At 41.4% G+C, this 12,873-nt stretch overlaps 2 protein-coding genes across 3 annotated transcripts; one reads left to right on the forward strand and one right to left on the reverse strand.

The window, feature by feature from the left end:
- Window positions 1–840: 840 nt before the first annotated feature.
- On the forward strand, window positions 841–2,866 carry LOC142634380 (uncharacterized). Its single transcript, XM_075808675.1, has one exon. It carries the CDS (start codon window positions 1,668–1,670, stop codon window positions 2,625–2,627), a length of 960 nt encoding a protein of 319 aa, XP_075664790.1. The 5' UTR covers window positions 841–1,667; the 3' UTR covers window positions 2,628–2,866.
- A 1,549-nt stretch (window positions 2,867–4,415) lies between these two features.
- On the reverse strand, window positions 4,416–6,813 carry LOC142637118 (putative pentatricopeptide repeat-containing protein At3g15930). 2 transcript variants are annotated; one of them, XM_075811392.1, is made up of 2 exons: window positions 6,730–6,813; window positions 4,416–6,619 (listed from the first exon to the last, which is right to left on the reverse strand). In XM_075811392.1, the coding sequence occupies exon 2, from the start codon at window positions 6,591–6,593 to the stop codon at window positions 4,482–4,484; it is 2,112 nt and encodes a 703-aa protein (XP_075667507.1). In that variant the 5' UTR covers window positions 6,594–6,619; window positions 6,730–6,813; the 3' UTR covers window positions 4,416–4,481. The 2 variants fall into 2 exon arrangements, with proteins under 2 accessions (XP_075667507.1, XP_075667506.1); XM_075811391.1 differs by having other exon boundaries at window positions 4,416–6,804.
- Between the last annotated feature and the right edge of the window lie 6,060 nt (window positions 6,814–12,873).

A 12,873-nucleotide genomic window follows, 5' to 3' on the forward strand; every position in this document is an offset into this window, starting at 1 on the left:
TAATGTCACTTAACGCATTTCTTTAAAGTATTATTGTAATTCAACTGACACTTCTTAGTTTTTTCAATAGAGATGACCATGATTCGAAATTCTTCTTCCCCGTCTATTGAATTATTAGAAAAATAAATAAATAAATAAATAAAGTTCTAATAAGTAAAAGGAAAATCTTTCAATCTGGTGGCTAGCTTGAAGCTCATTATTAGCACAACAATTGAGCCCACCTAGCCATCTAATGATCGGACAATTGAACGGGTCAAGTCCGGATCGTAACCCGAAAATTTTCATTGCCTACTTTGCCCTCAAAACATTCTCCAAATTCCTAGTTGTACCACTATACATTGGAATTCAATTTGGCGCGGATTCCATTTCTCCCAAAATTTCCATTTCCGCTCCCAAAGTCTCAGGTCAGCTTCCTCTAACTCTCTCCATCCCTTTTTTCTGTTTGGTTCTCGAGAAAACGTAGAAAATTATTTTTTATTGATTTATTTTTGGGATATAACTTAACTTCTTTTTATGCTACTCAACACCTTTGCCTTTTCACTTCCACTGTTGTTTGTCTGTTTTGCTTTCTTTTCTACCTTTTCTTCTATTTTCTTGCCAACCAAACAGAGGGCTAAGGGAAACTCCGTTTGTTTACTGAGAATTTTTATGAATAAAAAGATCAAAAGCAATCACCCAGTTGTCAATAGTGGGATTTTCAGCCCTAACCGTGTCTTAACTATAATCATCTATATTTTGTTTATTTGAGGATCATTCATTACAATGACGTTCAGTTAAATAATCCTCGGAATGTCGCTTGGTTGTGTTTAGTTGAGGTGATTTACAAATATATGACATAAATTGGAAAGAAAAAAAAAATCTTTAATATTATAGAAGCAGAATTTCTTGAGATTAATGAATGATACTAGATGAGTGGCTTTTATACCATGGTGCTTTATATATATAAAAAAGAAGAAGTTAATTTATGGTTGAAATTCAAATTATAGTGTTGGGTTTGTCATTTGTGAAGCATATGGTATGCACCAGTTTACTTTTTCTTTCTCTTTGTTATGTTGCTAGTGACGCATGGATTTGGAAAGGGTAAGCAAGATAAATTGTGGGTCTTGAAGCCATGATCTCAACCTCCCTCGTGTACATATAGGGGAAGATGTGCTTGAGTCCAATTGACTAATATTAATGTATTAGCATGCAATTAAAGATGAAATTCATTCCACTTATATTGTTGGATTACTGATTCTATGTAAAATATGTCTATTGTTTTTAATCACAATCTTAACACTAAGCTAGAAATTGTAAGAAATATGAAGCTATGTGAAAAGACTATTCACTTCAAGGTCCCTTAATATTTTAGCTCATCCAGGTAGCAAAGAGATTTCAGATTTCATTAGATGTCTAGAGTGGTGGAATTACGCAGCATATGTTTAAATTTTTTTGGCAATCCCGTAGCTCTCTGCTTTTGATGGTAGTAACCTCGAATTAGGATGTTTGTTTTTGAAATAGTCAGCACCCAAAAAATCAAGTTGTTAATGCATAATCAAGTATTCACATTGCAATGATTGCATATGATAAATATTGATATATACACTAACATGCTCTGTGTGTGTCCTCTGGTGGATTGTCTCCAATCTTTAGCAAAGGAGTGAGAGCAGAAGCAAAAAGACAGAGGTATGAAGTTCAAGGCTTTCCTCACAGAAAATGGTGTGAATCTTTTAGAAAAGAGGTTCCTACCAGCCCTAGACAAGATGGGGAAGATCTGTCACCTGTACCTCACCAGAGACCACACAATGTTTCTCCACAACCTCCTCAATGGTGACGGAATTCAATCTGTTGCCCAGTTTCGTAAAGAAGCTCTTTTTGATGACTATCGCATCTCTAGCCAGAATGAGGACCGCATTGCCTTTGCCATTGACATTTCACTTCTCCAACGGGCTGTTCGTAGCAGTGTCAGCATTTGTACAGAATTTGGAAGTGGGCCCACTCAGAATCGTCTCCAGATTAAATTGGTGAAGAAACTACCTCCAAATTGTACTCAACCAATGCCTTTCCTTACATTTGAAACCAAGGGTTATAAATCTGCAGTCATTCAAGATGTACCAATCTCTAAACCTTTTTCTAGAGCTCAAGTTATTGAGCTTCAAACTGCTCTTGATATGGCTCAAGATCTGCCTCAGACTCTGGTTCAGGTTCCAGATTTGAATCAGTTGCAGAACTTTGTGGATAGGCTGAAGCATGTTGGTGATTTGCTCAATGTCTCTATTAGCAAATATGGGGATCTACTTGTACAGATTTCGACAACATTAATCACAGTTGGTGCTGAGTTTCAGAAATTGTTGGTCATAGGAGAGCAAGCAGATGCACCAGCTGAAGATAGAAATCTGAGTGCTCAGACCCGTTCAGCAAGAGCAATTTTGAGGGGAGATGCTCAATCTGTGCAAGTGAGTGTCAAGCACTTTGCGAAGAGCCTCCAGTGTCACTTGGCCAAGCCAGACTGTGCTTTCTATGGGATTGCTCCACAGGGTGCTTGCTTGACAGTGATATTTCAGTTCTTCATTCCTGGTTCTCGTCAGACTGATAAATCAATCAGTCTGCATTGCAGGCTTCCTGTTCTTGACCCAGGGTCAAGTTGAAGGCCAAAGAGTTTGCCATCAGTGGTTGGCTTTGGAGTATAATGACCTGTATGAAATGTATTGACTGACTCTGATTAGCAGTTACAGGGCTCTGTATGCATTTGTTGTACTCTAGTGTCAACATTTTGTCTTTGCAGTTGCTTTTTCTTAATATCTCTTCCTTTAGGTGCTGGTTAGTATGTGTGTTGGATCATGAGAGAGTAAAATCACAAGAAAATGTCAACATGAGTTAATGTAAATGAAGAAGTATACCTTAACAGTTGCGGAGTTTGACTCTTAGCATACCTTTTACATTCTCCCTTCAGGTAGTCTGGAACTTGATTGCATGTCTAATATAAAACGGTCTCAATTCCAAACTAGTGGACAAGCAATTCATATACAGGATAATTAATTAAAAGTAAACTTCCTGCTTTTTAAGTATTGCAGAAGTTAGCTTTTGTTTGACATTCTTTTGTGATAGTAACTATGTTGTCCCACTGGAAATTCTGTCTTGCAGGGACTTAATTGCTCAGAAATATGTTCTTATAAGGTAATAGTACATCCATTCATATATGAGGTGTTCTAAGGTCCTTTGAATCGAAGGCTTTAAATAAAAATTGGCATGAATAGACTTTTGAAGTGAACAATTGTTTGATTTTTGAAACAGCAATGGAAAATGGAAGTCTATATTTCCAAAAGATAAAGCCGACATTGTGAAGACTGGATAATTAATCTGCAAAGTGGATACGCTTGCAGATTCAGTAATGTTTAACTACAGATCCTACGGGGCTTGAATTGTGAGTGCACTAGATCAGCTGGCCATATGTCAGAAGTTTTGAGAGCATTGAGCTTCATCTTAGCTCCAAGGTTCTGGTGATGGGGGGTTGAATATATATGACTCATCTGGTGTCTCATGGAGCTATTATCAGTCCCCTACATGAGTTTTTTTTTTTTTTTTGCTTGTGCTTGTATTGATGTAATCTTTCCCATCAGCAAAACTAAAAAGCCAACATTGGACATATGAATATTGCCAGTCATTGTTCTTTCATTTAGAAAGAGCTGGGCTCTAACCAACCTTTTAATGCTTAAATGCATTCCATGTTCCGGCCATAAAGTAAAAGCTTGACTGCACCATAGACTCAAGGTTTAGAGTTTCCTGGATAATGAATGTAGTAAATAGGGACAATTAGTTTCAACTGGATGAAAGTATAGGTATTAAATGGAGCATTTTGAGATCTAATCAAGGTCCAGATTGGATATGGTAAACATGCCAAGCTTTTCTCTCCAAAGTTCATCAAAATGTATATGCACCGAATATGAAGATAAAAGGTATAAAACAACCCTTGATAAGGGAATCAAAAGGCTCTTGAACTATGAAAATTATAAGGTTCTCTCAGAGTACAATGTGAGAGGAGGGATCCACCATGTGAGAGGAGGTAGTACTACGTCATTGTACTCTAGGAGTCCCTATAATTACTCATTCAATTGACTCAATCCAAAAATGTTGAGAGTGCATACTAGCTAAGAGTTTCTCCAGTACTCTTCAGAGGTCAGATCTGTTAAAGAAAGAATATGTGCTTCAAAGCAATTCTTGAAAGCAATTGAAAGTCAGTGCAAGGAAGAGCCAAAGCTGTCTTACCAAAGAGGCAGGTCTACTCTTACAATTCCATTCTTTAGTGGTTGAAATAATTTTCTCTGGTTGTTATTTAATTATAGTCCCTCACAAGTCCTAGCTATGAGATGTGATTGTCTCCTCAATGTCCTTATGGTTACAGAATGCACTGGAAGTGTTAATGCTCTAATGCTCTTCAAAATCAGATGCTATACAGAGAAATAAGATTAGATCAACAATTTATAGTCTCCTTTATTAAATTCTCACCAATAATCTTTACATGAACATGAACCATGCCTGAAATGATGGAATCGAGTTTTATCTCTAACAATTACTTCCCTATTGTAAACCTTGGACACCAATTTTGCCACTCGGTGACAGTCCACACACATTCTAAGGTTCTTCACGATTCTAATTGTGACCCCAGGTTCTGAACTAAACAGCGCAAAGGCAATAGCTAACTTTTCACTATGCCGGTTAAGTGCAGTCTCTTTATCTTCTTCCCCCACATCAAGGGAAATCTCTGATGTATCAGGTGAATACCCTGAAAATTTCAAGTCTCTTGTCATCTCATCTAACTTTGAGTAGATTTCTTTAGATTGAGGATGTGACTGATCCCCAGCTACAAATTCATGAACAATACCACTCATCTCTATCAAACTGCAACCTGGGGTTTTCTTGATTCCCCTATCTACCATAAGTTGTCTTAATTTGCGCAAGTTTTCCCATCTTTTGCAGGCTGCATATATATTACAAAGTAGAACATAAACAGCCCCATTTTCAGGCTCCAACTCAAGAATCTGTTTAGCCGCCATTTCAGCCATTTCTACATCTTTATGTACTCTACAAGCACCAAGAAGTGCACTCCAGACAATTGAATTTGGTTTCATGGGCATATTCTTTATAAACTCATGAGCTTTTTTTAGATGTCCAGCTCGGCCAAGAAGATCAACCATGCACCCATAATGTGCCACATTGGGCTTAATCCCATGTTTGGAGGTCATGTCAATGAAAAACTTTCTTCCCATATCTACCATGCCAGTGTGAGTACATGCACAAAGAACACCAATGTAAGTTATGTCATCTGGTGCTATTGAAGCTTTAAGCATTTTAGAGAACATATCAAGAGCTTCTTCACCTTGACCATTTATGGCAAGACCCAAAATCATCGCTGTCCATGTAAATTTATCAATCCGAGGCATTTCCTTAAAAATCCTTTGTGCTTTTTCAACGCTCCCACATTTAAAGTACATGTCTATTAAAGCATTTCCCACATAGACATCATTCTTAATTTTGTTTTTGTCAATATATGTCTTTATCCATTCTCCTAATTCAAGTGCCCCTAGATGTGCACAAGCAGTTAAAACACTAACCATAGTGAACTCATCTGGTTTTATATTTGAAGTTTGCATCTCACGGAATAGTGCCAAAGCCTCTTTGAATCGGTTCACCCGAAGGTATCCATCAATCATGGCAGTCCAAGAGACATAGTCTCTTTCAGGCATCTGATCAAAATACTTCCTAGCTATCTCAACTTCTCCAACATTGGTAAACCCTGCAACAATGGGGGTCCAAGAAATCACATCTCTGGTCTTCATGTTCCGAAAAATCTCAAGCGCAAGATTCATTTTCTCACAACTTGCATACATATCAATCAAAGCATTTTCTAACATCAAAGAAGGTTCAACCCTGCGTTCTTTTACATACTTATGAACCCGCTTGCCATAATCTAAGTCCTTCAATTTGGAGCACGCTGATAGAACTAGAACAAGGGTAACTGAAGTGGGCAACAGTCCCTCTCTCTCCATCTCATCAAAAAGCTTTATTGATTCAATAAATTTCTTAATTCTGTTGTACCCAGACATCATTACATTCCAAGTAACAACATCGCTTGTCTGACTCAAATCAAAAACACCACGAGCCATATCAATCCAGCCGCATGAAGAGTACATATGCACCAAAGAATTTTGAACAAACACATTAGAATCAAACCCATATTTAACCACATGACAATGCAACTCTTTACCACGTTCCAATGCAATATCACGCGTAAATCCCTTCAGCAAGAACGGGAATGTGTAACGATCAGGCCTGAAATTCCTACTCAACATCTCTAAATACATAGAAACACCATTTTCAGGAAAATCAATTCTAGAATAACCTTTGATCATGGTGTTCCAAATGAACACACTTGGTTCAGACATTGTGTCAAACATTTGACGCGCATATTTCATATCACCCCATTCACAGGTACAGCAAGACGATATGAGTCTATTTTGTAGGACAGGGTTAGATGTCAGCCCTGTTTTGATTGTGTGGGAATGGATTTGCTTGAGTTGGTCCATGGATTTGCAGGTTTCAAAGAGAGAGGCCATTCTCTTGAGGGTGGAGGAATGTGAAGCTGAGAAAGTCAAATGAAAGTAGTGAGACTGAAAGTGAGTGTGAGCCTTGTGGAGAAGAGAGGTTGTCATAAATTAAATGAATCAGCGCAAGAGACTTGAGAGTTGAGACCTGCAAGTGACTAGTGAGCTCTATCAGTTGCATGAATTACGTTTTTTTTTTCTTGTCGGCTTTTCATATCTTCTAGACTTCTTCTTCTACGTTCTTTCCTCTGAATATTCCATTTTTAAAATAAATAAAAAATTATTTTTATTAAACCTAGTCTGACATTGACCGGTCTATGAGACCAGTCACTGCATTATCGGTCCAATTGTAAGGTCATATAAAAATATTTTAAAAGAAAATAAATGTATATAAAAATAAGTTTGAGAAGTCCTAACATAAATTTTATACATAGAAAAGCTAAAATAACAGAAGAATGCTTTTAATTTTATTTTATAGATAGAAAGCAGTAAAGTTAAAAACTTAAAATGAAATTAGCTTAAGGAATGAACAAAATTAAGGGTATGTAGCAAACCCGCCAAGACAACTTGATTTAACCCAATTTGCCGAATTGGGTCGGTTTTTAGGGATTAGTGGGTTGGGTTGGGTTGGGTTGTGAGATTTTTTTTTTAATTTTTATAGTAGGCGTGTGGGGTAAAAACTCTTGAATAAACATTTGGGTTTTGGGCCTGATTGGCTGGTACCGGTTTGATTTGATCAGGGCCTCTAGACCCACAAGTCAATCCACATTGTAGTAGTCCAAGGAGTTTTCCGAGGGGGAGTGTCTCCTCGGACAGGTCCAGCAATGACCCTAGGACTTGCTAAATGAGTTAGAGGCAGAACTCTGGAAGAACTGGTGGGCAAGAGGGTGATCCAAGTACCCTTTAGAAGCAGAGACATGTGAGAAATATCTAAGGAAAAAGCTGCTACCACCACATTAAAGGCCCTACATCTACCTCCCTGACCGCATTAATAGGGAAATGACCTTTGAACAGTAGGATTCACCCTCCCTGCTATTATTTGAAGACTTCAAGAAAGTGATGGATGGGACAAGTATCCAAGGGGAAGATTTGTCTGACACGTGGATGAACCAGTGAAAAAGAAATATATAAGGAAACGAAAGAGGAAAGAAGGAGGGATTTGCACTTTCTTTTGAGAGAAAACATGAACTAAGAATTGTAAACTTTGGCATAGAAAGAGAATATATATACACATATCGTCCTCGGCTTACGTTCGAGGAGGTCTTCGTCTACCATTTGTTTAGAGTGTGGCATTCTAGTCTGTTAATCAAACTTCCAACATCTCGAACCTAGATTTCAAATCCATTCTCTACAAGTTTTATTGTATAAGGCTCATTGGGCCCAAGCCCAACACTTGTTTTTGGGTCCGGGTACAATTGTGCACTTACAATTGGTGCCGTCTGTGGGAAATCTAGCATTGAAGGAATTGGAACATCATGGCAGGCTTGGGTTCGCATCATGCAGAATCTCAGGGATCACAGTTCGAAGATCTTTTTGAGCGTCTTGAGCGTCGGAGGGATCGCGAGGGAAGTGTTCATACCGTATATCCTGGCGCGAGTCATACGCGCGGCGGAGGCAGTGCCACCCATGAGGATGATGCCAAGGCCATGCAGAGGGAGATTGACCACCTCAAGAAGAAGCTGCGCCGTGTCAGACGAAGGCGGGCTTCACCCCCATCCAATCCTTCTTCAAGGGAATCCCGGGGAAGCAGTTACGGTTCAAGGTCCAGGACTCCCCCCAGCGAAACCTTCTCTTGCGAAGAGGATGACCTACCGGGTCGTAAGCATAGGAAGCTTCCCTCTAGGGGCTTGGGGAACGACGCTATGAGTCGAGCGTTACACGCAAGATTGAGAATGGAAAGCTCCCTAGGCGGTTCACCCAGCCCACCTTCACCATTTACAATGGCTGGACAGACCTGGTGGAACATGTGAGCCACTTTAATCAGAGGATGGCGGTGCATTCTCACAATGAAACCTTGATGTGCAAAATCTTTCCTTCTAGCTTGGGACCTGTTGCTATGAGATGGTTCAATGGACTAAAGTTGGGGTCTATCGGTTCGTTCAGGGAACTTACTAGGGCATTCGCGTCTCGGTTCATTACATGCAGCAGAGTTCCTCGACCGTTGGACTTGCTATTATCTATGGCCATGAGGGAGGGTGAGACGTTGAAAGTGTACTCTGACAGGTATTGGGAGATGTTCAACAAGATAGATGGAGATTTTGACGAGGTGGCGATTAATACTTTTAAAGTGGGCCTTCCCACTGATCATGATTTGAGGAAATCCTTGACCAAAAAGCCCGTACAGAGTGTGCGTCGCCTCATGGACCGTATTGACGAGTACAAAAGGGTTGAGGAAGATCAACCGCAGGATGAGGGTAAGGTGAATGTTATCCCGTAGGAGAGAAGGGATTTCAGGTCGGACAGGTACCACAACAATAAGCCGAGAAGAGATTACTCTAGGCAGTCCAGCTCAGCCACTCCTCAAGCAGTTAATACTGTATTTCGAGAACCAATGCACCAACTACTGGAGAAAGTCTGTAAGGAATCCTACTTCAAATGGCCCAGTAAGATGGCGGGGGACCATACGAAGCAGAATCAGAATCTTTTTTGCCAGTACCATCAGGATGTGGGTCATACCACCGAGAATTGTCGGACGTTTTGGAACCATCTGGAACAGCTTGTTAGCGAGGGGAAGTTGAAGCAGCACCTGTACCAACCTAACGGGCAAGGCAGTTAGTCAGGTTCAAATAATCAGAAGAACAACTCATCTCGGCCGCCTTTGGGAACGATTAATGTCATCTTCGCTGCACCTGGCAGGACCGATTCCTGTCCTACTAGGGTTATGGCGGTATCACACTCCCAGGCCGAGGAATCGGGCTCGAAGCCGAAGAGAATTAGAGGGAATGTGTCTATCTTGGGATTCTCGGAGGAAGATAAGGTTGGGACCGTCCAACCCCATGATGACGCCCTGGTGGTCACTTTGAGGATAGGGAATTACGACGTCAAAAGGGTGATGATCGATCAAGGCAGTGGTGCGGATATTATGAGGGCGTTTGGATAGCACAGTTGCGTCCACGTCTGGCCGTTTTTTTTTTTTTTTTTCCACGCGCATGTGTCACTGTTCATTGGCCATGAACAGTGATTTTAGGCCAATGAACAGTACTTTTTGGGATGAACAGTAATTTTTACACATTAAAAAATTATTTTTGTACAGTGTTTTCAGTTTTCAGTTTTCAGCAATAAGTTCTATCCAAACGGACTCTATGTATCTTGACTTATTCAAGAGGCTAAGGTTAAAACTGGAGGATCTCACTCCTTATGACTCCCCACTGATAAGCTTCGAAGGGAAGACTGTCATACCAAAGGGACAAATTCGATTGCCTGTACAGTCTGGCTCAGAAATGGTCGATGTGGATTTTATTGTGGTTGACGCATATTCCCCATACACGACCATCCTTGCCAGGCCTTGGTTGCACGCTTTGGGTGCTATCTACTCAACTTTGCATGTTAAAGTAAAATTTCCTTTAGGGGGACTCATCGAAGAAATTCTTGGCAGCCAAGCAGTGGCAAGGCAATGCATATCGGCTGCAGTACTGCACCAAGCCAAATCAGAGTCCTCAGCCTCGGTTATGAAGGACTTATAGCAATTAACAACTTTGGATGCGCCCGATGCGGTGACAGTAGAGGAAGCCATGTGTGAAGATTTGGAAAGGCTTCTAATAGCCGATGATCCCGAGAGGCTCTTTCAAGTGGGGATACGGTTACCACACCAGGAGAAAATGGAATTAGTCAAGTTTTTGAAAGACAATGTAGATGTCTTCGCCTGGGATCCCTATGAGGCCCCAGGGGTTGACCCAAGCTTCATTTGTCATCATTTGAACGTCAACCCTGCTGTTGTTCCTAGGAGGCAACCACCTCGGCGATCCTCCAAAGAGCATTCCGAGGCTGTCAAAGAAGAGGTGCTTAAGCTCAAAAGGGCTGGTGCTATTAAAGAAGTTTTCTACCCAGAATGGTTGGCGCACATAGTCGTGGTGAAAAAGAAGAATGGGAAGTGGAGAGTATGTGTGGACTTTACAAACCTAAACAAAGCCTGCCTAAAAGACTCGTTCCCGATGCCATTCATTGACCAGCTTGTGGATGCTACGGTCGGGCATCCTCGAATGAGCTTTTTAGATGCCTTTCAGGGTTATCACCAAATTCCATTGGCGGCGGGTGATCAGGAGAAGACTGCTTTCATTACTCTAACAGGGAACTATCACTATAAAGTAATGTCGTTCGGGTTGAAAAATGTCGGGGCTACTTACCAAAGGATGATGACCAGAATGTTTGAATCGCAACTTGGAAAGACCGTGGAGGTATAGTGGATGATATGGTAGTAAAGAGTAAGGCAGTGCCTATGCATGTAAAAGATCTCGACGACACCTTTCAAATACTTAGAAAGTACAAGCTGCGCCTTAACGCCTCAAAGTGTTCTTTTGGGGTGGGTTCCGAAAAGTTTCTGGGCTACATGGTGACTCATAGAGGGATAGAGGTGAACCCGACGCAGGTTAGAGTCATCCAAGGCTTACAACCATCTCGAAATCCAAAAGAAGTTCAGAAGTTGACCGAGATGACCGCCGCTCTCAGCAGGTTTATCTCTCGCTCAGCTGACAGGTGCAGACCTTTTTTCCAACTATTGAATAAATGGAAAGGATTCTAGTGGACCGAGGAGTGTGCTTTAGCTTTCGAACAACTTAAGGAATATTTTTCCCGGCCACCTATTATGTCTCGGTCGGAGGATGATGAAATCCTGTTTGCATACCTGGCTGTGGCTGTCTATGCAGTCAACTTGGTCCTTATAAAGGACGACGACGGGGTACAGAGACCGGTCTATTATGTCAGCAAATCCTTGAATGAAGCTGAAGTGCGTTATTTGCCTTTATTAAAGGCAATTCTGGCTGTAGTCCATGCCACGCGGAAGCTTCCTTACTATTTCCAGTCCCACACTGTGGTGGTTTTGACCCAATTGCCTCTCAAGTCTGTATTGGAAAATGCTGACTATTCGGGGAGGGTAGCCAAGTGGGGAACTATTCTGAGAGCTTTTGATATCAAATACATGGCACGCACCTCGCTGAAGGGCCAAGTTCTCGCGGATCTGGTGGCAGAGTTCGCTGAACCATCATTAGAAGAAACTGTGAAGGAATCACACATGGATGAAAAATCAGTTGGCATGATCACAAGCAAATGACCACCGATTTGGAACGTGTATGTTAATGAGGCAGCCAACCAAAGGGGGTCTGGGGTTGGACTTGTTTTGGTGTCCCTTGAGGGAATTGTCTTTGAGAAATCATTGAGGTTGGCGTTCTTGGCCACTAATAATGAGGCCGAGTACAAAGCGGTCTTGGTTGGTATGAATATGGTACGTAGAATGGGGGGAAAGGAAGTTCATATGTTTTTGGATTCTCAGTTAGTTATAGGCCAAGTGACGGGGACCATGGAAGCTAGGAATCCAAGAATGCAAAAGTACTTGACCTAGGTCAAGTGTCTACAATCCGAGTTTGATTCTTTTATCCTTTCTCACGTTTCTAGAAGTGGAAACACACATGCAGACTCGTTGGCCACTTTGGTGACATCCTCGGCTCAGTGTTTCCCTATGATTATCCTCGTTGAAGACTTGCTAGAACCAACTCTGACCACTGCAAGTGCTGTCCGTATCCATCTGATAAGGCCCGGACCTAGTTGGATCGATCCTGTGGTATCTTTTCTAAAAAATGATATTCTTCCCAAGGAAAATTCTGAAGCAGATAAGATTCGTCGAAAGGCGCCTCGTTTCTAGCTGTCCGAGGATCAGAAATTGTATAAACGCTCCTTCTCCGGACCATACTTGCTATGTGTACACCCTGAGGGAACGGAGGCACTTTTGGAAGAATTGCATGAGGGAATTTGCGGAAGCCATATTAGGGGAAGGTCCTTAGCCCATAGGGCTCTGACTCAGGGATATTGGTGGCCCAATATGCAGAGGGAAGCTCAAGACTACGCGAGAAAGTGTGACTAATGCCAAAGGTTCGCTCCCAACATTTATCAGCCTGAGGGAGTCCTTAATCCTTTGTCTAGTCCTTGGCCTTTCACTCAATGGGGATTGGATATAGTAGGGCCTTTTTCGAGGGTTGTGGGAAACAAAAGGTGGCTACTCGTGGGAACCGACTACTTCACCAAGTGGGTCGAAGCTGAGCCCTTAGCAAATATTAGGGATATCGACTCGAAGAAGTTTATC

The sequence above is a fragment of the Castanea sativa genome, chromosome 5, assembly GCF_040712315.1.
Source record: "Castanea sativa cultivar Marrone di Chiusa Pesio chromosome 5, ASM4071231v1".
NCBI lineage: Eukaryota > Viridiplantae > Streptophyta > Magnoliopsida > Fagales > Fagaceae > Castanea > Castanea sativa.

What these genes read in the sequence shown, in the direction of transcription:
- LOC142634380 (XM_075808675.1), top strand. Translation starts at nt 1,668, where the DNA reads ATGAAGTTCAAGGCTTTCCTCACAGAAAATGGTGTGAATCTTTTAGAA.
- LOC142637118 (XM_075811391.1), bottom strand. Translation starts at nt 6,689, where the DNA reads ATGACAACCTCTCTTCTCCACAAGGCTCACACTCACTTTCAGTCTCAC.